The 25415-nt window shown below is 39.4% G+C and overlaps 1 protein-coding gene across 5 annotated transcripts in view; it reads left to right on the forward strand.

Annotated features, from left to right (window-relative positions):
• The first annotated feature begins 2160 nt into the window (after positions 1-2160).
• The window catches only part of LOC130929808 (laminin subunit alpha-3-like), a 122112-nt gene continuing 98857 nt past the window's right edge, over positions 2161-25415 (forward strand). For 4 of the 5 annotated variants that reach the window (XM_057857330.1, XM_057857332.1, XM_057857331.1 and 1 more), the window contains exons 1-2: positions 2161-2665; positions 5555-5707. In XM_057857330.1, coding sequence (XP_057713313.1) covers positions 2408-2665; positions 5555-5707 — 411 coding nt within the window. In that variant the 5' untranslated portion in view covers positions 2161-2407. The remainder of the gene's footprint in view (positions 2666-5554; positions 5708-25415) is intronic. The other variant, XM_057857333.1, reaches the window with a different exon arrangement.

Consider the following 25415-nt stretch of genomic DNA (forward strand, 5'->3'; position numbering starts at 1 on the left):
ACCTAAAATGGTCATTTGTTTTGCATATTATAAAAAAAAAAAAAAAAAAAAAAAAAGTTAGGGGAGGGCAATTTAATTTTTCAAATGATTTTTTTCTTTGAAATCTTGGGCCAAAAAAGGAAAGGTCAAAGATAAGCAGGCACCTTAGCACAATGTCACTTACAGCTACAAATCAAGTCAGAAACCTTGGCGTAATTATTGACTCAGACCTAAAATTTGATAGCCATCTAAAGTCCGTCACTAAATCTGCTTATTACCACCTAAAAAATATAGCCAGAATTAAGGGGCTTCTGACTCAACAAGACATGGAAAAACTTATGCATGCATTCATTTTCAGCAGATTGGACAATTGCAACTGTATATTTACGGGTCTTGATAAAAAAAATCAGTCAGGAAGCTGCAGCTAGTACAGAATGCTGCAGCCAGAGTCCTCACAAATACAAGGAAGCTGGACCACATTACACCGGTTTTGAAATCGCTACACTGGCTTCCAGTGAGTCAAAGGATAGACTAAAAAATACTACTGCTCGTCTACAAAACACTTAATGGCCTTGGACCAAAATACATGCTTGATTTGTTAGATTCCTATGAGACATCTAGACCCCTAAGGTCGTCTGGAACCGGTTTCCTGCATGTTCCAAGAACAAGAACCAAGCAGGGTGAGGCAGCATTTAGTCATTATGCTCCTCACCTCTGGAACAAGTTACCTGAACGTCTGAAGTATGCTCAATCTGTTAGTTCCTTTAAATCAGGGCTAAAAACGCTTTTGTTTAGCACTGCATATCCATAACTGTCTATATATTTCAGTCTACTTGCTTTCTATTCCGCTTGGGCTTATCTCCATTGCTGATTTCAATTATTATTATTAGTAGTAGTTTTTGTTTTATTTTATTAATTTTATTCTATTTGTGATTAAATGCGATTTTTATGTATAATTTTATTTCCTATTTTGACTGTCTTGGTTTTTACGTTGTATTGATTTAAATGTGATTTTTATGATCTTCATGTGATGTAAAGCACTTTGAATTGCCTTGTGTTGAATTGTGCTATATAAATAAATTCGCCTTGCCTTGCCTTGCCTTGCCTTGCCTTAAAATTATTTTTTTTGATCAAAGAAACTTTTTTGGGGATTGAATGATTTAGACACAAATGTCACACAAAAAGGATTGCTAAAATCAAAACTTTTTTAATGAAAAATTAAGTGATCAAATAAAAATATTTGAGTCTCAAATATTTTTTCGCATTCAAAAACTTTTTTTCTATGATTGAAATTTTTCTTTTTTTTGATTGAAGTGATTTTTCTTTTGAAAATATATATTTTTTGTTTGAAGCAACTTATTTTTTGATTGAATAATAAAGTCATAAATGTCCTAGCCAAAATGTGGCCCAAACGCAAAACAACACTACTTCAATCAAAAAAGTTGCTTCAACCACAAAAAAAAAAAGACTTTAATGAAATAAATAAATAAATAAATACAATCAAATAAAAATTGCTTTCAAATGCATCTTTTTGAGTTTCAAATTTATTTTTGAATTCAAACATACTGTATATATTTTTTTGATTGAAGTGACTTTTTTTTAATTGAAAATATATATATTTTGATTGAAGCAACTTTTTTTTTTTTTTTCTTTTTTTTGATTGAAGCAACTTTTTTGGGGATCGAATAATGAAGACACAAATCTACCTCCATATGGCTCTGTCCAGGGGATACCATTTTTGACTAGGGTAACTACATTGGCACGACACCTGCGGCGTACCATATTCAGTGGATGACGATCTTGGCGAAAAGTATAGCTGTCCTAAGCAGCCTTATTTATAATTCCCCTCAAGAATGATGGGAAACAAACAACACTCATTTTCAACTTATTATTAGAAATATTCTTGTAAGTTAATTTCATTGCTGAAACTGCGTTTTTGGGTCATCAACATGTTGTGCCCCCCCTGCCTCAAAAGTCAAACTCCGCCTATGGCCTAAATGACCCAAAAATATCAAAATATGATGTCCACATAATGTGGATGCTAGGTCTTTATGGGGTAAAGTTTTTTTTAATGGCCAAAAATAGTCATTTGCCCCATAAAGGGTTAAACAGTCGGGCCTGTTTATAGTTCTATATGCGTTCAGCGAGTGACAGGAGACCACACAGCCAGAACCAACACGACATGACGTCACCTGAGAGCGTCAGTGAGAGAGGAACCTTCCCTTTTAGAAAACTTGAAGCTCTCCACTAGGATACATGCGATACATTGGGCATTTCCCCCTCCAGTGGCTCGTCACGTTCTCGGCTGGACTTAGAGAAAGTGTTGTGCTGAAGAAATTACGCGTAAATGAGGCAGCTCACAAGAACGCGGCTCTCCGCGGGCTTCTCCAGATGACCAAACCTACAGTCGGGGCTTCTAGTGTGGAACATGGGGAGAGAGGTGACGGGAGCTCACCTCATCGCAGTCGTTTTCTTTATTATTCTTTACAGGTGCACAAATGCACAAGAAACTCTCAATGGACTCACTGGTTTTAGTTTGAGTCCTCCTTACTTCAACCTGGCGCATAGAGCAAGGATTTCTTCAACAGCCACCTGCGGGAAGGATGACTTCGGGACACCGAGAGCTGATTTGTACTGTAAACTCGTTGGAGGGCCAACCGCTGGATTTCTCACTCAAAACATTCGGGTAAGACCACACGCGCAAAATCTGCAACATTACAGCACACAAAGCCACCATTATGAATGTTTCCTTTTCCTGCACTTTGGCTTGTACGAGGTTTCAACTGCCAGAAATGCTTACTGTCCTTGAGTTTTTACTCCATTGTTAATAATAGCAATCCACACCTCAATGAAGCATACACAATGCAAGCATTTGGATACACTGTAGCAGGGGGACAATAGGTGTCCATTTCTGCTCCTTTAGGTCAAAATTTAATCACCAGACACATAATATCTTGTATTTTTTTGCTATGCATTGTTGCTGTTGTTCCCTTGTTTGGAAATAGTTGGACATGTAACCGGCAACATGAATAATTTAAGTCGTCCTCTATCTGTCCTCATTTACTCTAAATCATAGATTATGTTCTAGAACTTTGAAGTATAATTTAATGATTTATTTCACTTTTCGGATCACCAAATATGATACTAGCGCATACACAAACTTTACCAGGCCCCAAAAGGTTACGCTTAGGTTGTCAAGATGCAAAAAGTGTCAAAAGTACTATCTACTTTGCTGCCATTGACGCTGGCAGATGTTAAATCCATTTGACCTGGGAGATTGGCCAGGGTCTGTCACTGTCAATGGCACTGATTTTTCACTGCTAACCCTCCCAAATTCATTGGTTTGCATATTAATTGCAATTGCAGCCTGTGAGTTATTTGCTGGTTAACAGTATGAATGATTTGTGGCACTAGTTGGCTCACAGCAGCAGCAGCAGCCAATGAGCTAATCTAATCTCTCGAACTGACACAAATCTTCCCTACTGGCCAATATCAGACCTCCCTATTAACTGTGTTGCAAGCCCCCAAAAAATACAAGCCCCGGTATGTATTTTCCCAGGATTTAAAATGTAAGTGCATATGGCAATTTAAGGGTGTCAAGATTTACAGTAAAATGTCTTATGACCTGAGTGATGACGTTACTCCAGGAACTAATTCATCATTGCCTATTAATGTGTATTGCAAGATAACGGTGTAACTTCTAACATAAATTTTGATGGCAATCGATTACAGTTGGACTATAAGACTACAGATGGACTAAGACTACTAGGGTGTCTCGATTTTGCCGATTAAAGTACAGTGGTATGAAAAAGTATCTGAACCTTTTGGAATTTCTCACATTTCTGCATAATATCACCATCAAATCTAATGTGATCTAATCTTTGTCAAAACCACACAGATGAAAAAACAGTGTCTGCTTTAACCAAAACCACTCAAATATTTGTAGGTTTTCATATTGTAATGAGGATATTATGCAAACAATGACATGAGGGGGAAAAATAAGTGAGTGAACCATCACATTTAATACTTTGTGGCCCCCCCTTTGGCAGCAATAACTTCAACCAGATGTTTCCTGTAGCCACAGATCAGTCTGGCACATCGATCAGGACTAATCTTGGTCCATTCTTCTCTACAAAACTGCTGTAGTTCAGTCAGATTCCTGGGATGTCTGGCATGAATCGCTGTCTTTAGGTCATGCCGCAGCATCTCAATGGGGTTCAAGTTTGGACTTTGACTTGACCTCTCAAGAACGTGTATTTTGTTCTTCTGAAACCATTCTGAATTTGATTTACTTCTTTCTATTGGATCATTGTCTTGTTGCAGCATCTGTCCTCCTTTTAGCTTCAACTGTCTGACAAACGGCCTCAGGTTTTCCTGCAAAACATCCTGATAAACTTTTGAATTCATTCTTCCATTAATGATTGCAAGTTGTCCAGGCCTTGAGGCAGAAAAACAGCCCTGAATCATGATGCTCCCTCCGCCATTCTTCACAGTGGGGATGAGGTGTTGATGTTGGTGAGCTGTTCCATTTTTCCTCCACACATGACTGTGTGTGTTACTCCCAAACAATTAAACTTTGGTTTCATCAGTCCACAAAAAAAATTGCCCAAACTTCTGTGGCGTGTCCAAGTGGCTTTTTGCGAACATTAAACGAGCAACAATGTTTTTTTTAGACAGCAGTGGCCTCCTCAGTGGAGTCCTCCCATTAACACCATTCTTGGCCATAATTTTACATATAGTTGATGTGTGCACAGAGATACTGGACTGTGCTAGTGATTTCTGTATGTCTGTAGCAGACACTCTAGGGTTCTTTTCTACCTCTGAGTATTCTGTGCTGAACTGATGACGTCATCTTTGGTGGAAAGCCACTCCTTGGGAGAGAAGCCTGCCAAACTCTTTCCATTTGTAGACAACATCTCTGACTGTCGATTGATGAACATCCAGACTTTAAGAGATGGTTTTGTATCCTTTCCCAGCCTTATACAAATCAACAATCCTTGATCGCAACAACAAACCGAGCCATGATGGACATCAGACAATGTTTCTCATCAAGACAATTCTTACCAGTTGTGTGTTTTATGGTGGGCAGGGCAGCTTTAAACCACGCGTCAGTGATTGGGCACACAACTGACATAATTGTTTGGTAAAAATTGGTCTCAATTGCTCTTTAAGTCTCCTTATGCAGAGGGTTCACTTACTTATTTTACCTCTTCTGTCATTGTTTGCATGCTATCCTCATTAAAATATGAAAACCTATAATGTTTGGGTGGTTTTAGTTAAAGCAGACACTGTTTTTACATCTGTGTGAGTTTGACAAAGATCAAATTAGATTTGATGGTGATTTCATGCAGAAATGTGAGAAATTCTAAAAAGTTCAGATACTTTTTCATACCACTGTAGGTGTTTTGGCAATCATTTACAGATTGCTCTAAAATGGAATGACAATCAAAATCAATGCCAATTTCATTTTCCAGAGAAAAAAATACATAAAACCTTTTGACTGGAGAGTCCCTTCATTTTCAGCCATGTGCATCATCTGACTTCTTGTCCTAAACGAACATTTGACATTACGCAGGGCCAGTTCTGTGACTACTGCAATGCCGCGGACCCAAACAAAGCCCACCCGGTGACCAACGCAATTGACGGGACGGAACGCTGGTGGCAGAGCCCCCCTCTTTCCAAGGGGCTGGGCTACAATGAGGTTAATGTCACTCTGGACCTCGGACAGGTAAGACGCTAATCATCTTTTCTCTATACTAGTGGTTTATTACATGTGTGGGTTGGTAGTAAATGATCATATTTCACTGCCATTGAAGGAGAGAGAGAGTAAAATGGTAGCAAATGAGTTGACCACCCTGTGGATTTTATTCACATTTCAATGTGATTTGAAGTCATTCAGTGGAACCATAGTGTTTTATTTTATAGCTTAGAATACAGGCCAAAGGTGTTGTTTGCATGTGGCAGATGTGGCTAAGTAAGCAATGATCTTGAACGTGAGCCACAAATCAGATTCACACCCCTGTGGCTGGCAAATATACTCCCATCTTGACCCGTGGCCCTTTTGCACCTCACGCTCAGTTATCCACCGTGAGGAAAGAAAGGGATTTTTTTGCTTGGAGCTCAAAAATGTTATGATTGAAAGCATGATGTTGGAGGTCTAAATATTGTTGTTTTGGACTCATGGTACCACATAATGAGCGCTGGCTTTTCTATTTCCACGCTTAAGCTAAGCAAAGACCCTGCATAGCTAAATATAATACAACTACATGTGCGCGGACGCGTGTGGGACCTTTGAGGACGCCTGGGTTTAATATGTGGTAATGCTCCATGTATTTGGGAGAGTTACATTGTATTATGGAGCGCTATAAAGGGCATGGGATGATCTCCCTTACTGGTGACTACCAGCCACACAAAAAACCCTTCTGCACCCTCACCAGCATCGCTACCACATGAAAGCACACACACCTGTCTAACACATTTTTCTTTTAACAGAATCAATTGCTATCAGCACGACTGTTAGTGTCATTGTTGCATTTTTCCTCTGTGTTCAAACCCATTTTTACATAACATATTGCAATTTACCTTCAAATTGATGGTGAAGATCATGGTTAAATAACTATCATTAAGGGTGTAATGGTACATGTATTTGTATTGAACCGTTTCGGTACGGGGTGCTCGGTTCGGAATGCAGGCGTACCGAACGAGTTTCTGACGAAATGTAACCCTTACTTTTCGAGGCTGTGAGTCGATCGGGTTACACTTTCTTTGTGTAGATTATATTTACTCCGTCTTCTTTCTACTATAATGAGGACCAACACAGGAGGACTGTGGACAGTACAACCCAGAAACGTCAACAGCGCGACAATGTGGCCGCTGCGAGAACACAGTGAAACACGGGCGTAAAGTCAATCAGCCAATGCACACCAGTCGCAGTGCGGCCAGAAGCGGCTCAATGCGATGCACCCGAAAAGAACGGCAGAGTTTATTATTTGACGCGAGGCATCCTGCGTCAATACTACTAGTTAGGATCGGGCAGACTGGAAGTCACTTGTGTAAAAATACGGTGGATCCGGTCGATTTTCAAACTAATATGCAATCGTAACCCACTTTTTGAGTCCATCAGATCTCTTGAGTGGTAGATAGGGGCACAGTTGACTTGTCTTTGTTGATTTACTGATGTCTTCTCTGCTATAATAATAACCAACACGGCCCCGTGTTCAATACAAAACCCTCCTACCACAACAAAACAAGTAGGAACTAATATTCACATAGGAACTAAAGTTATACAACATAAAATATACAATATAAATGAATACAACATCACATTTGTAAAAGATAAACACACAATTAAAAAAATAATAGCCCATTTAAATAAAATAAATTGAAATGAGCTAAAACATGTAATTAAATAATAAGAATAATACACAGATCCTGCTTACACATTCATTCATTCATTTTCCATGCCGCTTCTCCTCAAGAGGGTCGCGGAGTTGCTGAAGCCTATCCCAACTACCGTAATTTCTGGACTATAAGGCGTACCTGACTATAAGCCGCCAGCCACCAAATTTGACATGAAAACGGCATTTGTTCATAGATAAGCCGCACTGGACTATAAGCCGCAGTTGTCCATATTTTATTATGGGATATTTACACCAAAAGATATTAACTGGTAACACTTCATTTGACAAAGGCATTATAAGACTGTCATGAAACCAAATGAACCACCATGAAGCTTTGAACCAATTGGCTGCAAAGCCTTATTGTTTCAAAAATCTTCATTTGGCCATCACTGCTCCCTTGGGGGAGACAGTCAACCTCTGCTGCCACCTGCTGTCAACACTGTTGTCATCCAACATTCCTCCTAGCATGCATTGCGGCACTACAGATGTAAATAACGATCAAAATTCATGTTCCGTGCTAATTATTTCTTCAGTTACTGTTCCAATTGTTTCATTAATTGCTAACTCTTGTACTTGGTAACATTTTTTGGAATAGTGGTGCCATAATACTGTTATAATTATTACATGACACTGACATAAGCATTATTGAATGCTTATAATAGATGTCGGTTAGTGTCATGCAGCAAATTATCTCACTTTTGAATGGACGTAAAAGATCTGAGCTAGACATAAATGGAGTTAGTGACATATTATGCCACATGACACATATTGACATCTGTCATAAGCATTCAGTAATGCCCATGATAGTGTCATCTCATAATTATGACGTTCTTATGACAGTCTTATGATCCCGCTCTCAAAAAAAGTTTTACCTATTAACCCAAATAAATCATCAAATAAGCTGCACCGGACTATAAGCCGCAGGATTCAAAATGAGGGAAAAAAGTAGCGGCTTATAGTCCGAAAATTAGGGTAACTACGGGCAGTAGGCAGGGGACACCCTGAACTGGTTGCCAGCCAATCGCAGGGCACAAGGAGACATACAACCATTCACGCACACACTCATACCTACGGACAATTTAGAGTGCTCAATCAGCCTTCAGCTTACACAGTTAAATTTATTAATTTCTGTGTGGCGCTTTAACTTGAGAAAATCCACCAATAAAGCTTTTGAAAACCGTTCATAAGAAAAAAAAATGATTCATTGAGGCATATCATTTGTAAAATGTATGTTAAAATCTTTGTCATTGGGATTGCTTTTCTCTTTAGCACAGGACTTCTTTTTTCTTCTTTCTTTCAGAAAGAAAGCTGACCAATACGCGGGGTCTGTTGTTGTTGTTGGATTATTATCTTTAAATAGCCGCTACTTTTTGAGCAGAATTCTAGCTTTGTATAGGCTAATGTTCCTATTGTTGGAAGTACAAAAGTGTGTAATAAACAACTAGCACGTTTATATTTTGCATTTTGTTTTCTTACTGTACCGAAAATGAACCAAACTGTGACCTCAAAACCGAGGTACGTACCGAACTGAGATTTTTGTGTACCTTTACACCCCTAACTATCATACAAATCGAGGCTTACTTTGTGAAAAAAGTAACACACATTCTGAAGGTTGATTTATTTTGTGGGTGAAATGCGAGGTCTAGAACCAACTGAATGAGTTCTGTGGTTTCTTTCAAGGCCCGTGCAGGTGGCTTTTCAATACCGCTGCCAGCAGATAATTTAGATAAAGGCACTGTTGAGTTTGCACTGAAGTTCAAGGTGTGCTCCCCCCCCCAATTTTTTTAAACAACTCATTTCCGCTGATTCTTTGAATAAAGATTTAATGGTTTACCAATTGTAAACTAATGTGTTATTTAAGAGATAAGTGTTTCCGAATATATGTACAGTTTGGGTGGCATGGCGGGGGGCCGGTTAGCACATCCAACCTCATCCATTTCGAGCATGTGAAAAAAATCATTTAAGACTATTTCACATTGCTTTAATTTATTATTAACAGAAAACAATTCTTACTCTGGTCCTATTTTTGTCTACTGCCTTGGTGGTAAACCTAACCCACACCAGTGCACATCAAAATATGGACTTCTTTTCTAGGAGCACTTGGCATGGCGAAACAATTCACCAGCAGTCAGACTATTGGAATGAATATTGTTGCTGTAAACATGGACACTGAGCATCAGACATGCAGTCACTCCATTTTTCTAGGGAATGTATTTTAAGAGGCCTGCGCATACATCTGCTTATCTATCTGAGTAAGCTGAACATGTGAGGCAATGAGCAGGCTTTACTGTTACTGTGGTCCAGTTGATGATCCACAGCTCATTCTGATTCAGGTGCTGTATGAGGTTTGTTGGAATTTTGCCATCGACGGCAATAGACATCCAATCCTTTTGATTTTAATAAATGATTAACACTTGAAAATATGACTTAATGAAGGCTTAGCAAGAGCTTAACTACTGTAATTATTAACTAATGTACACACATTTAGTCAGTTCCATTATATTTATTGAAGAGCTTACTGGGGACAGCTATTATAGACTCATTACTATATTGATTTATTGGTCTTGTTACAGCAATGAACAAATTTAGGGCCTTCAGTACATGCAATTGTTTTGGTTGTTAGTTGACATGGCAACGGCATTGTGGAAAAGTGTATCTCAAAAGTGTTTTTTTTTTTTACAATGAAAATTTGAACGTCTTATAGACATTGAATTAATTTCAACTTGGCACTTGGACGTACAGTGTAAATTAAGTGACATGGCCAACTAGTAATGTGGTCACATTGGTCTTTTTCTGTCATTTTGATATTGTTGCTGCATACATGTAACTTTAAAAAATGCTGACAATGTTGTGGTTTTATTGCTTCAATTGGACTCCAGACCATATAGTTTGCTGATAATTAAGCTTCCCGCTCTTTTTTTTTTTTTTTTTTTTTCAGCAGGCGAAGATGTTGAGTGTGCTTATTGCTCACACTGTTTGAAAAGAAAGGTCAATAAGGTTCAGGTACAGGGAATTTCTTTGGCTCAGCGGAGCGATCTTTCAAGAATGCAATTTTAGGAGCGTTCCCTCGGAACCTAATCCTTTCAGTCAAGGCTCCACTTCCCACCAAAATTGCTGTGAATGTTGCTTTTTCTGCCCTCATCTCCTTTTGTGTCCTCCCGGGCTTAATTGTGTGAAGTTCTGAGTTCTCAGACCTTTACAAAAGTTTGCACCACTGAATGTGTTGGTAAAAAATTACCTGACCTTTTCTTATAACACAAATGTAGAGGTGATATATCTGGTGGTGAGAGTTTTTACGAAACCCTGTACCCTGCCTACTCCCCGTAGTTAGCAGGGATAGGCTCCATCCAGCACCTCTGTGACCCTCGTGAGAATAAGCGGTATGGAAAATGAATGAATGAATGAATGAGTTTTTACAAAAGAAAAGCATGCAGTATGTTGTAGACATATGAAAAAACTGCCACTGGCTATTGGTTCAGTCCGTAAAGTTCTGGTGATGTCGGTGGCCGTCTTTAGCCGGATTCCTGTGGCACCAGGCCAGATATTTACTACAAGCCGATTTACCTTTGTTAACAGAAAGCTGGGAAAAAGCATTACTGGCAATCACTGGCCTGCTCGTCCTAATAAAATTGGCTGCTCTACTGCAGGAAAATATGTATGCTAATGAGGAATTTTCCATCTTTTTTCCAGGCGGTCCTACAGAAAGTCCATTGTGCTTTTTCTAAAATTTGGCTCACTGTGATGATGAGCATGATTTGACTGGCGAGATTATTTAGAATAGATGCAGCAGTTTTCACAAGCTAAATGTCTCGAGGCCGATCACAGAGATGCATATCGACTGTTTGTTTCTTCACTCTGCAGCTTTTCAGTGGCTCTTTGCCATCTTCCTAATTCCACCATGGAGTCATGGAGAAAAATACACCAGACTAGTGGACTCCCCGCCCTCCGCTGTCCACCTGTTGCGCACACACACAAACAGTTGCATCAAGGCATTGTGGCCGCAATCCTCTGACCGGCCTGATCGGCTGTGACAGATTTTAATGCCTCCTCCTCTTTGAATGGCATTCCTCTGCTCTCACATCAGAATCTCAGGATGTCACAGTAGACTTTGTACACGGGACTCTGCCATGCACTTTGGTTGAACTTTGGCTCTGTGACTTGATTGTGAGGTGGGCTGTATGCTGCAACGGTTAATCGATTAATTGAATAATTCAATTAGAAAAAAGCTTCGAAACAAATTTTGCTGCTTCGAGTATTCGTTTAATTAAAGTGGCGTTGTAGTGGTTTGTTTTGAAAGTGTTTGCATTTATTTTTATTAATTTGAGTGGATATACACTCACCGGCCACTTTATTAGGTACACCATGCTAGTAACGGGTTGGACCCCCTTTTGCCTTAAGAACTGCCTCAATTCTTCATGGCATAGATTCAACAAGGTGCTGGAAGCATTCCTCAGAGAGTTTGGTCCATATTGACATGATGGCATCACACAGTTGGTGCAGATTTGTCGGCTGCACATCCATGATGCGAATCTCCCGTTCCCCCACATCCCAAACATGCTCTATTGGATTGAGATCTGGTGACTGTGGAGGCCATTTGAGTACAGTGAACTCATTGTCATGTTCAAGAAACCAGTCTGAGATGATTCCAGCTTTATGACATGGCGCATTATCCTGCTGAAAGTAGCCATCGGAAGTTGGATACATTGTGGTCATAAAGGGATGGACATGGTCAGCAACAATACTCAGGTAGGCTGTGGCATTCCAACGATGCTCAATTGGTGCCAAGGGGCCCAAAGAGTGCCAAGAAAATATTCCCCACACCATTACACCACCACCACCACCAGCCTGAACTGTTGATACAAGGCAGGATGGATCCATGCTTTCATGTTGTTGACGCCAAATTCTGACCCTACCATCCGAATGTCGCTGCAGAAATCAAGACTCATCAGACCAGGCAACGTTTTTCCAATCTTCTGTTGTCCAATTTCGAAGAGCTTGTGCAAATTGTAGCCTCAGTTTCCTGTTCTTAGCTGAAAGGAGTGGCACCCGGTGTGGTCTTCTGCTGCTGTAGCCCATCTGCCTCAAAGTTCGACATACTGTGCGTTCAGAGATGCTCTTCTGCCTACCTTGGTTGTAACGGGTGGTTATTTGAGTCACTGTTGCCTTTCTATCAGCTCGAACCAGTCTGGGCATTCTCCTCTGACCTCTGGCAACTACAAGGCATTTCCGCCCACAGAACTGCCGCCCACTGGATATTTTTTCTTTTTCGGACCATTCTCTGTAAACCCTAGAGATGGTTGTGCGTGAAAATCCCAGTAGATCAGCAGTTTCTGAAATACTCAGACCAGCCCTCCTGGCACCAACAACCATGCCACGTTCAAAGTCACTCAAATCACCTTTCTTCCCTGTACTGATGCTCGGTTTGAACTGCAGGAGAATTTCTTAAACCATGTCTACATGCCTAAATGCACAAAGTTGCCGCCATGTGATTGGCTGATTAGAAATTAAGTGTTAACGAGCAGTTGGACAGGTGTACCTAATAAAGTGGCCGGTGAGTGTACTTCCCTCTAGTGGCAACAGTGAATATGGCATAACTCATTTAATGTGGCTGAATCCAGCTGCTCCCTGTTAAGACCAAAATAATGTAAGTTTTTGTTTGACCAAATATGTTTTTTTATGCATTCGTAATTTAGTTCAGAGGTATATTTAGCCGTTTTTTTTGTGGGAATATGTGTTTGAACGATTTGTTAAGAGCATTGTTAAAAAACGTTAGCATTTTATAGCATTTAAGCTAGCGAACTTTTGTTATGCAAGTGAGCCAATTGTTCTTTTGTTGTAGATAAATTTATTTATTTATTTTTATACAGTTTGAGGCTAAGCTCAGGTATTTTCATTTATTATAAAATGAGAGTGCAATTCTGCAGTTTGAAGAAACACTCAGGAATTGCATTTTGTATTCGCATTTAATGCTCTTTTGATTTGTATTTGCATTTAATGCTATTTTGAAAGTGCAAATCTTAGCAAACCTTTGTTTTACGTCTCCTCAAATTGACTCTGCAAATCATGTAGAAATCATTTTATGTGTAAACCTTAAATTAGATGAAGTGAATCTCCACATAATCCTGTTTTTGGGGGATAATTTATCCATTATGTGATAAAACATATTAATATATGTAATTTACTTTTATGTGCTCAGTACCGCAGAACTATTGAATTAAGTTGAGGATCTTTATTGCAACAAAAGTAGTTATCACATCTTGTTCCATCATTAAATGATTACAGTACTGTAAACCTCCACAGGCACCACGTTGGTTAAGTGGTTAGCAAGTCCGCCTCACAGTTCTGAGATCAAGGCTTCAATCCCGGGCTCCTGCCTTCCTGTGTGGAGTTTGCATGTTCTCCCTGTGCCTGTGTGGTTTTTCTCCGGGTACTCCAGTTTCCTCCCACATCCCCAAAACATGTATGGTAGCCTGATTGAACACTTTAAATTGTCCATAGGTGTGAGTGTGTGCACGAATGGTTGTTCTCCTCCTTGTGCCCTGCGATTAGCTGGCAACCGATTCAGGGTGTACCCCGCCTATTGCAATACTGCTGGAAAAGGCTCCAGCATCCCCGCGACCCTTGTGCGGATAAGAGGCTTGGAAAATGAATAGACCTCCACATATTCCCGGCCTAGGACTCAAAGATTCACTTGCTTGCAGATTTTTTTTTTTTCATTTAAAATAAAGTTCATTATATGTGTTTTGTTTTAAACATCTTTAATTTAATTTTATTTTTTGAAGATTGCTTGGTAAAAGACCCTTGAAAAATAGCTTTATTGCACTTTATCAGGCCTTATTTAGGAAATTTGGGGGTTTGGAGAAAAAGTTATGGTGGGTTTGGGGTTTAGCTTTTCTTGAGGGATAGGGACAAGGCCTGACTGCTAAACTGCAAAAATCTTTGTAAATTGGTATATCTAGTGAAAATGCAGTGAAAAAATTTACAGTTCTGTGAAGTAAAAAATTTTAACTGAGAAGTACAGATCTGTTCCAAACTACCATAGGCCAGACACAAAACTGTCCGACAAACCTGTAAACAAAAACACTTAAAAGTAGCTGAGCCCCTCCTCACTTGTAAGCAATGCCTGTTGGCTTAACATGCACAAGGCTGCATGGGCATGTGGTTGTCAAAATAGGTCAGATGATGAGTTGTGACTTAGGTGGACTTTTTGTTTGACGTACGCATGTGGCTCAGGTTCCTGACCTTGCACCCCCGTAAAAGCATCATAAGCACCCAGATGACCTTTAACCTTACAATACATTGTGACAGAATAGCCCTTCACGTCAACATGTTTAACTCCTTTCAAACTCTACTGACGCTGATGCGCTGCCGCAACGTTCAATCAATCAATCAATCAATCAATCAATCAATCAATCAATCAATCAATCAATCAATCAATCAATCAATCTTTTTTTCCCCAAAGTGCTTTGCAGCAAAGAAAAATACGGTACATGACAAATAAAAGGCAGGAAAGTGCTGTACAATAAAATTGAAAAAAACAATGCATCATGCTGAAAGTCATTACAGTAGATAAAATAAAACAAAACACATAAGGTTGTAACGTTCCTACGTTGATGCCAACTGTATATTAGCGTCTGTGTGTGTGTTGTCATTTTTGAATTATCAAACATCGACAGCTCACACCAGTTTGTGTGCAGTGATAAATGAACACCTTGAGGTGGGAAGTGCTGTGGGCCAGCTGCCTCCTGCCCGGATTTCTGACCTCCACATTAACACATGACAGAACTTCATAATCATCTAGAAAACAGAATGACACACTTACACGTGGAAATGTAAGGGAAGGTGTATAAAAGGTGTGTCAGCTACTTTAGCAATTTATGAAAAATGCTTCTATAGAATAGAAAAAGAAAGCCCCTTTTAAATAATGCATTACTGATGAGAGAAGCTTTTACCAAGAAATACTGTAGATTGGTATTGGATTTGGTAATTTTGGCAACACCAATTTAGTATTGGTATTAGACCGGTGGAGCGGAATAATAAGAAATATCATCAGTGCCATTCAAGAGACATAACATTATAGTCAATAGAGCGTCTACTTTGAAATAGCTATATACATTGCTCAATTTTCAATTTTTTCTCAAAGAAACAGTAAAATAATGTTTGCAAAACTGTCAAAATTTGGCCAAGTTAAGAGTATTTGAGTGAAGAAAAACACTCACCGTAGGTTCGCTGCAAAAGAGTCCTCCAGAGGACTCCACAACTTTAGAATGGCCGCCGGTTACTAACACTCTCCGACTGACATCGCATCTTGCTCTCTTTATATGTGATATCTATGGTGTAAATCCCTGTTGAGAGGGAGGAAGTAGTAGTGCAGTGATGTCACCACTATCAAAAATTACATATGAATCACAGTGTAAAAAAAATACACTGTCAATTTTTTGTCCTGACATCGCTTTTCCCGAGAAAAATCTACAAAAACCTACCATAATAATTTCAGTTACAGAAGCACGATATGGTTTTACTTGTAATTTATGTTTTTTCTCTTAATTAACCTTTTTCACATGACATCATACCCTCTTCCGGGTTTGCCGATAAAATGTATCCCTTTGTGAAACACCATTGAGTTTATATGGACTATTAGGATCCACAAGGAAAAAACATTCAATTTCCAAAGGTATAATGAAGCATGATATTATTTACAACAAAGAAATAGGTTTTCTTGCTAAATGTATACATATTTTGAATTTGACTCTGAACACTTCTAGATTAGGTGGGAATGGAAGCTCAGTAACGCTAATAATGCTAGTAACCTGTGTAAAACCTCACTTTGTCATGTATTTCCTTTTAATATGAATAAATCTCATCACATAGTAGTTTGTGACTCAAGTCTATCATCATTCTATTATTCTACTATTATTATATTATTCTATACTATCATTATTGTACAATAATAATAACAACAAAAATACGGTTGTGATACACGTATGCAAAACAACAACATCGCTAGCTTTGGTTTATAGCAGGAGAGCCCAAGATGTCGATGCTAGTGTAGGTACTAGCTCCTGGCATTAAAAAAATAAAAAACTTTTTTTTTTTTTTGTATTGCACATACATACCGTGGTATGAAAAAGTATCTGAACCTTTTGGAATCTCTCACATTTCTGAATAAAATCACCATCAAATGTGATCTGATCTTTGTCAAAATCACACAGATGAAAAAACAGTGTCTGCTTTAACTAAAACCACCCAAACGTTTATAGGTTTTCATATTTGAATGAGGGTAGTATGCAAACAATGACAGAAGGGGGAAAAATAAGTAAGTGAACGTACAAATTTAATATTTTTTGCCCCCCCCCAGGTGCAATAACTTCAACCAGGCGCTTCCTGTAGCTGCAGATCAGTCTAGCACATCAATCAGGACTACCGGTAATAATCTTGGCCCATTCTTCTCTACAAAACTGCTGTAGTTCAGTCAGATTCCTGGGATGTCTGGCATGAATCGCTGTCTTTCGGTCATGCCACAGCATCTCAATGGGTTTCAAGTCTGGACTTTGACTTGGCCTCTCCAGAACGTGTATTTTGTTCTTCTGAAACCATTCTGAAGTTGATTTACTTCTGTGTTTTGGATCATTGTCTTGTTGCAGCTTCCATCCTCTTTTTAGCTCTAGCTATCTGACAGATGGCCTCAGGTTTTCTCGCAAAACATCCTGATAAACCTTTGAATTCATTCTTACATAACTGATTGCAAGTTGTTCAGGCCCTGAGGCAGCAAAACTGCCCCAAATCATGATGCTCCCGCCACCATTCTTCACGGTGGGGATGAAGTGTGGATGTTGGTGAGCTGTTCCATTTTTCGTCCACACATGACATTGTGTGTTACTCCCAAACAATTCAACTCTGGTTTCATCAGTTCACAAAATATTTTGCCAAAACTAAATGAGCATCAATGTTTTTTTTAGACAGCAGTGGCTTTCTCCGTGTTCTTCCATGAACACCATTCTTGGCCATAGTTTTACGTACAGTTGATGTGTGCAAAGAGATACTGGAATGCGCCGGTGATTTCTGTAAGTCTTTAGCAGATACTCTGAGGTTCTTTTTTACCTCTCTGAGTAATTTGTGCTGAACTCTTGGCGTCACCTTTGGTGGACGGCCACTCCTTGGGAGAGAAGCAACACTGCCAAACTCTTTCCATTTGTAGATCACTTCTCTGACTGTCGATTGATGAACATCCAGACTTTTAGAGATGCTTTTGTATCCCTTTCCAGCTTTATATAAATCAACGATCCTTTATCGTTGGTCTTCAGACTCTTTTGACCGAGCCATGATGCACATCGGACAATGCTTCTCATCAAGACAATTCTTACCAGGTGTGTGTTTTATAGTGGGCAGGGCAGCCTTGAACCATTCATCAGTGATTGGTAGGCCTGTCGCGATAACAAATTTTAGTGTGCGATAATTTATTTCATAAATTCTTGCGATATGCGATATTATTGCACCCCCCCATAAAAAAAAAAATTACAATAACACAGTGAGAATACAGTATATATTAATAGATCATGTACCCCCATTTAAACGCAATAAATGTTTACTCTTAAATTCAAAAATACTTTTTAGGAAATCACAACTAAAAACAATAGACCATGCCTCTTTTAAGTAAAAGACAACAATATTAATACTGCACAGAAACACAGAAGAAATAAAATGTGTTTTTTAAGAAAAATAAAATTCCACTTAATAATTTAAGCATCTAGGCCAGGTGTCAGCAACCTTTTTGGTGTGGCGTGCCACTTTCAAAATTTCTTGTCAATCAGTGTGCCACACCAAGATTAATGACGCACATCTGAATTTTTATATCCAACAGAGCTGTAATTTTACACCAAAGAAAACAACATGAACATATGTTGAAATCTTACAACTACCATTCTTTATCAAATAACTAAAAAATAAATGTATATTGTAGAAAATATGAAAACTTGAGCATCATCTTATGTAAACATATCACACACACACAACCCAGCAAGAAAACGGGAACAAGCGTGATTCTCAGTGCAGGTCTCTCACAGTACAGAGCGGGCTGTTTTAACCTTCAAAGTCAGAACAGGCGGCTACTTTGTCTTGTTCACTAACAGTGAATTCTATGCACTATTTTAGATTTTATATAACAAATACAAAAGATGCCTACCTTAATGTGATCCCTGGCCCTGTTTTCCATGAATTTTCATGTTTTGTCTCATAGTGGCGTTTGACACTTGTTGTGTGACACACACACACACACAACGCTCTTGAGGCATAATGCACAGAGCTAGCGGAAGTAACCAGCCAACCAGTTGTTACCGGCATCCCCAAGGGGCCGCTGTCCCCGACAGTATGACCGGCTTACTAGTTAAGGGTGAGAAAAAGAGAGGCAGCGAAACAAGGTGTTGCGAGAGACAGAGTTGTGCGAACAGCGCCGTGAAAAGTGTCCCATGATGGTTTTAGTTTTGTTAATAAAAGTCTCCAGCAAAATGCCATCCAACGTGTCACTGTGTTTTTATACACATCACCACCTCTCTGAAGTAAGCACCGGGCGAATCAACGACAACAAGTCACGATAATCGCCTGTCTACTGCACACTACGGTGCAGAGTTGAAACCACTGCAATTACCAAAAAGTGCAATTGGTAACACAGTGTACTTCCGCCAGCTCTCTGATTGGTCGGCTTCGTGACACGTTAGTAGCGTGGGCTGAATTAAACACGCAGAGAAAAAAATCCGACAAGCGCAGGAGTCGAGAAAAGAGGAAGAGCTGGAGGTGTGCTCAAAATCCATTATTGCTCGCATATAACGCCACAGGCAGAGTGGGTGAGAGGGGCGCTCCCGTAAAGCCCCTAAATAACAGGGCGCGCAACTGAAAATGCCTTGATTTCCGGTAAAAAGGCGCATTGTAAATGGGCTCGCTTCCGCTATCCAAGCAGCTAAACATGAAAAGGTTCACACTCCGGATGTTTTCAGTAATCCTTTATGTCTCTTTCCTTTTTTGTGAGACTAAAACAATGAAAAAATACATGCAATCAGCAACAATGCTGTAAATAACAAAAATGCCATCCATATATGCAAACACAATTAGCCTGTATTCAGTAGTTCTTAATTAGAAATATCAAACACATTTCCCCTCAAACATGCAACCTAAAGACAATATAAAGAGTGAAATTCTCAATTTGACAACAAAATACTCACAGACGTTGCTCTAACAAACACAAATGCCACAGAAGTTGTGAGAGTGGGGCTGCCATGTAACACACTGTATCACATTTGAAGAACTTCCTATTTGCATTTTTCTTCTACTGTTTTAGAACCAATAAATAAAACGGCCACAAGATGGGGCGCTTCAGCAACTGATAAAGATACAACTGACAATAAACATAACACGCAATTTTTTTGTTTTTGTTTTACCATGCGCTCGCATGTCACTGGTTAACCCTTTGCGTGCCAGTGGTGACACGCGTGTCATAGGTTGCCGACCCCTGATCTAGGCAAATGAAAACGTTTCCCATCATAGCTTCTGCTATGGCGTTCCATGTGTTATACAGTGGTACCTCTACATACGAAGTTAATTCGTTCCAGGAGCTTGTTTGTAAGGTCGAAATGGTCGTATGTCGAGCAGGATTTTCCCATAAGAATACATTATAATTCCAATAATTTGTTCCACAGCCCAAAAACCCACACTACATCCTTAATAAATACTGCTGTTACTATTGCAAATAGCAATTACAAAGAGCAAAACAAATAAAATATGAATAAAAATCAGAATAAGAATAATATAATAATAGCAATAATAACAATAATACAGTACAGTACCTGTAATAATGTAACAAATCGGCTTCTAATGTGGCGGACTTTTTTTGCTGTACCTGAATGCACCACGGGGCTGACGGTGAGCAGGAGAGCGCTATTTTACTTTCTGTTTCGATCCTGGCGTCAACAGTAGTTGACAGTGGGCAATGGGCACACACCTGACTTAAATTGTTTGGTAGAAATTGGTTTCAATTGCTCTTTAAGTCTCCTTAGGCAGAGGGTTCACTCTGTCATTGTTTGCATGCTGTCCTCATTAAAATATGGAAAGCTATAAATGTTTGTGGGGGGGTTTAGTTAAAGCAGACAGTTTTTTCATCTGTGGGATTTTGACAAAGATCAAATCACATTTGATGGTGATTTTATGCAGAAATGTGAGAAAATAACCTCATTCGTTGCTCACACAACATAATTAACTATGTAACTAGAATATATATATACAGTGCTGCTCAAAAGTTTGTGAACCCCCTCAACATTTTGGAATTTTCTATTATTTCAACCTGATTTCCTAATCAATCAATTCAGTAGTTTTTTTTTGTTTTTTTAACAGTTGTGTTGTCGAGACTAAATTAAAAAGAGTTTTCATCAACTGATGTAGGTGCAAAATTGAACTGTTTGGTCACAACCAAAACCGCCATGTCTGGCGAAAAGTCAACACTGCATACCACCAAAAGAACCTTCTCCCAACAGTGAAGCATGGAGGTGGGAATGTCAAGATCTGGGCTTGCTTTTCATCCTCAGGACCTGGACAACTCCACATAGTCCAGGGAATCATGAATTCTGAGGAATATTGTCAAATCCTAGAACATAACCTGACGCCATCTGTTTTGAAGTTAAAGCTTGGCAGAAGGTGGATCATGCAACATGATAATGATCCAAAGCATTCCAGCAATACAACCAAGGAATGGCTGAAAAAGAAGAAGATTCGTGTTCTGGACTGGCCCAGTCAAAGTCCTGACCTAAATCCCATTGAAATGCTGTGGCGGGACCTGAAGCGAGCAGTTCATGCCAGACGCCCATCAAACCTCTCTCAACTGACTGCGTTCTGCAAGGAAGAATGGGCAAAAATCCCCCAAAGTAGATGTGAGAGGCTGATTAGTCACTACAGAAACCGTTTGGTTGAGGTAATCTCTGCAAAAGGAGGCGCAATATCCTATTAACTGAAGGGGTTCACATACTTTTGCACACATGATATCTGAGTTTTTCTTAAATCAACCACTTTTGTTAAATAAAGAATGACAATATAACTATTTCTTTTGTTTCAGTCCATTATTTGGAATGTCAGTATTGTGGATTTGGGTATAACTTAACATTTAATAAGGTTATTTTAGTTTTTTTTACAAAAAATCTGACCATCGCTGTGGGGTTCACAAACTTTCAAGCAGCACTGTATATATATATATATATATATATATATATATATATATATATATATATATATATATATATATATATATATATATATATATATATATATATATATAGTTGTGGTCAAAAGTTTACATACACTTGTGAAGAACATAATGTCATGACTCTCTTGAGTTTCCAGTTATTTCTACAGCTCTGATTTTTCTCCGATAGAGTGATTGGAACAGATACTTCTTTGTCACAAAAAAGATTAATGAAGTTTGGTTCTTTTATGACTTTATTATGGGTTAACAGAAAAAGTGATCAAATCTGCTGGGTCAAAAATATACATACATGGACCTGAAAAAGCGAATCATTGACTTGAACAAGTCAGGAAAGTCACTTGGAGCCATTTCAAAGCAGCTGCAGGTCCCAAGAGCAACAGTGCAAACAATTGTTTGTAAGTATAAAGTGCATGGCACTGTTTTGTCACTGCCACGATCAGGAAGAAAACGCAAGCTATCACCTCCTGCTGAGAGAAAATTGGTCAGGAGGGTGAAGAGTCAACCGAGAATCACCAAAAAGCAAATCTGCCAAGAATTAGAAGCTGCTGGAACACAGGTGTCAGTGTCCACAGTCAAGCGTGTTTTGCATCTCCATGGACTGAGAGGCTGCCGTGCAAGAAGGAAGCCCTTGCTCCAAAAGCGGCACCTTAAGGCTCGACTTAAGTTTGCTGCTGATCATGTTGACAAAGATAAGACCTTCTGGAGGAAAGTTCCGTGGTCAGACGAAACAAAAATCGAGCTGTTTGGCCACAATGCCCAGCAATATGTTTGGAGGAGAAAAGGTGAGGCCTTTAACTCCAAGTGCACCATGCCTACCTCAAGCACGGTGGTGGTAGTATTATGCTGTGAGGCTGTTTTTCTGCCAATGGAACTGGTGCTTTACAGAGAGTAAATGGGATAATGAAGAAGGAGGATTACCTTCAAATTCTTCAAGATAACCTCACCTCATCAGCCCGAAGATTGGGTCTTGGGCGCAGTTGGGTGTTCCGACAGGACAATGACCCCAAACACACATCAAACGTGGTAATGGAATGGCTAAATCAGGCTAGAATTAAGGTTTTCAAATGGCCTTCCCAAAGTCCCATTGAGAACTTGTGGACAATGCTGAAGAAACAAGTCCATGTCAGAAAGCCATCAAATTTAACTGAACTGCACCAATTCTGTCAAGAGGAGTGGTCAAAGATTCAACCAGAAGCTTGCCAGAAGCTTGTGGATGGCTACCAAAAGAGCCTAATTGAAGTGAAAATGGCCAAGGGACATGTTGCCAAATATTAGCGCTGCTGTATGTATATTTTTGACCCAGCAGATTTGATCACTTTTTTCTGTTCACCCATAATAAAGTCATAAAAGAACCAAACTTCATGAATGTTTTTTGTGACAAATAAGTATCTGTTCCAATCACTCTATCAGAGAAAAATCTGAGTTGTAGAAATAACTGGAAACTCAAGAGAGCCATGACATTATGTTCTTCACAAGTGTATGTAAACTTTTGACCACAACTGTGTATATATATATATATATATATATATATATATATATATATTTTTTTTTTTTCCTGAACCCCCTCATCCCCCTAACCACCCACTCGCTGTTAAGATAGTTTGCGGGAGGTTGTGTCCTTGAAAAGTGGATCTTGGAGCAAAAAACAATGAGCACCCCTGGTTTGTAGCATAAATTCCAAGGCGAATTTAAGATAATTGCCCAATAGTAAGCATAAAAGACAAATAACATTATCAGGACAAATGGAAAAAAGTATTTAAGTTAATTTGTACCTTTTGAATTTAAATGATTAATATTGGGTAATGGAGCAATGCATACAGTCACCATTGAAGAAATACTGAAGATGAACTATCGCTATCCTGCAAGTAATCCGGAAGTTGGGTGAAAGCTGATTTCTGGCAACTGCGGCTGCCAGTATTTTACCGTAAATTTACCAGTTTATTTTATTTTTTTAAGAGTAACTTAAATATTCTTTGTTCATAGGATTACTTTGATTGCAAAGGGGAAATGGCGTGATGATGATCATAGAGTACAGTCCAATAAGCAGTTGACAAGGGAAATACTTTTAGGCATGAATTGGGACCGTAGCGCCTGCAGTATAATTCCATTCGTTTCTAACGAATTGATGCCTTTCTGGAGTGTACTTTATTCAGTATTGTGTTTGTGACTTCACTACTGAGTGGGGTGTGGCCTTGTAGCTAATCAGAGAAAAGCTCCTCACAGGCAATAGAATGGGAAAACAGGGGCTCCCCTGTTTGCCCATTCCAGACAAACATGAACGCTGAAAATAGAAGCAAAGCTTTCCAGGGGAGCTACCCATCACCATCAATAAAAGACTGCCAGAAGTTTAGGAGGAACAGGGGGTATCGGGAAGGAGGGGATTGAGTCAGGGAGGTCAGAGACGTGCTGGCTGGCACACGGATCCATCTCAAATTCCGGACATAGCGCCACATTCCCACCCCCCTCCTAATGCCCCGGGAAGCTGAGGGTGCCGCCGCGTTCGGGAACCTGTCACCAGCCGTAACTCACAGCAGTGAAAATCTTCTCCCGGCATGATAGATACACAGCGGATTAAGATGTTAACTACACTAGTGTCTTTTAATGAATGTGGGTCTGTTTAGGTTGTGTTACATTAGAGCACTGCAGAATGTTTGCAACCAAGCTCACATAAAAACTCCTGTGTTGTCCATGGTGGTGTCTTTGAGAGGAGTCTTTTGGGATAAGACCAACCCTGATGTGACATCAGCTCTCATTTCTGTACCCTTTACTCTCCTGCGCCAGTCTAAACAGGCATGAAACAAACCTTTAGCCTACATGTTGTCTAACTATTTATAGGGCACTCATTTAACTCATTGGCTGCCGTTGATTGTGTCTGATGTCCAGTCGATTTTGTCTGGGAGATGATGGCAGTGAATGTTCGTAGACACCAGGTCTTTGTGAGGTTACGTTTTTTTTTTTTAATTATGAAGAATAGTCACTAGTACTATAATGGGTTAAAGTAGATCTGATGTGGACAAAAGTATGGAGTAATGCAGCTTATCAATGAATTCATTAATCGAACAATTAGGGTGTGAGTCGATTCATCTTTATCTTTCTAAGACACTTTGTACAAATCTATTCTATGGCCCTCTGTGGGAGAAAATTTGGTCAACGTGATATCATTCACATTGAAATGGATTTGTTGTCTATCGCTGTCAATGACAGGGAATGAGTTAGGACACCTCAGAAGTGTTTTAAAATTTGAAAATCTCCTTTACTTTCCTGCTGTGCTTTTTTATCAAAGCGCAAGTGGATGCGAGACGAGTACAGGCCTGCCCTAGAAGCATCAAGTGAGATGTTCCATACAAATGTCTCGAAATAAAAGAACAAACATCCTGCCTTGCTTTTCATCAATCACTCAAATCCCAAAGAATTCAGAGAGCACTGCCTGATTGCGTCCATGGTATTGAAATGTTAATATTGCTTTAGGATCTTTTCCAAGTGCTGACGTCAAAAATCTCATGTGCTCCAACCAGGCCCGGAGTGACTAATCGGGAGCTTCTGGACGATTCCAGAAGGGCCGGCCGGCCAGATGGGCCGGTCCGCGTTTTATTAAAAAAAAAAAAAAAAAATTACACTGTTATCATTTTTTGTTTGGTATTTATTTATGACAGTGTCACTGAGTATAACTTACATTCTGTTACCGCTGTCCCTGTGGGCCGTCTTAAAAAAAAAAAAAAAACAGTATTATTTTTTTTTCCAGACTCATCCTCACGTGTGCAGACGAAAAATACAGCATGCAGCTCCGCCCCCTA

Source organism: Corythoichthys intestinalis, chromosome 14, assembly GCF_030265065.1.
Source record: "Corythoichthys intestinalis isolate RoL2023-P3 chromosome 14, ASM3026506v1, whole genome shotgun sequence".
Classification (NCBI taxonomy): domain Eukaryota; kingdom Metazoa; phylum Chordata; class Actinopteri; order Syngnathiformes; family Syngnathidae; genus Corythoichthys; species Corythoichthys intestinalis.